Genomic DNA, 383 nt, shown 5'->3' on the forward strand with positions numbered 1-383 from the left:
GACACAGGACCCCCCCCTGGGCCTGCCGTGCCCCTTCGAGGGGGTGGCCTGGACCCCCAGACCCCCCCAGGGGCCCCCGCAGGGCTGCTTCGCCTGCATCGCTAAGCCCCCGGCTCTCCGGCAAGCTTCGCCCGTCCTGTCCCCCTCTTCCGCCGTTTATCTCATGGAGAGCAAGAGCTGCAAAGGGGACAGCCTGCGGCCGGCGGTCCCGTGCAAGCACTCCGTGGAGAAGAAGACGATGACCAATCCCACCACCGTCATCGAAATCTACCCTGACACCACGGAGGTGAATGACTACTATCTCTGGTCCATCTTCAACTTCGTATACCTCAACTTCTGCTGCCTCGGCTTCATTGCCTTGGCCTATTCACTGAAAGTGAGTA

At 61.9% G+C, this 383-nt stretch overlaps 1 protein-coding gene across 1 annotated transcript in view; it reads left to right on the forward strand.

Moving 5' to 3' along the window:
* Window positions 1-4: 4 nt before the first annotated feature.
* Window positions 5-383, forward strand: part of IFITM10 (interferon induced transmembrane protein 10) — a gene marked incomplete at its 5' end in the record, with an annotated part of 9,333 nt that continues 8,954 nt past the window's right edge. Inside the window, one exon of the mRNA XM_010158056.1 lies at window positions 5-376. Within this exon, the coding sequence (XP_010156358.1) occupies window positions 5-376 (372 nt within the window). The remainder of the gene's footprint in view (window positions 377-383) is intronic.

This window comes from Eurypyga helias, unplaced genomic scaffold, assembly GCF_000690775.1.
Source record: "Eurypyga helias isolate BGI_N326 unplaced genomic scaffold, ASM69077v1 scaffold28448, whole genome shotgun sequence".
In the NCBI taxonomy this organism is placed as follows: domain Eukaryota; kingdom Metazoa; phylum Chordata; class Aves; order Eurypygiformes; family Eurypygidae; genus Eurypyga; species Eurypyga helias.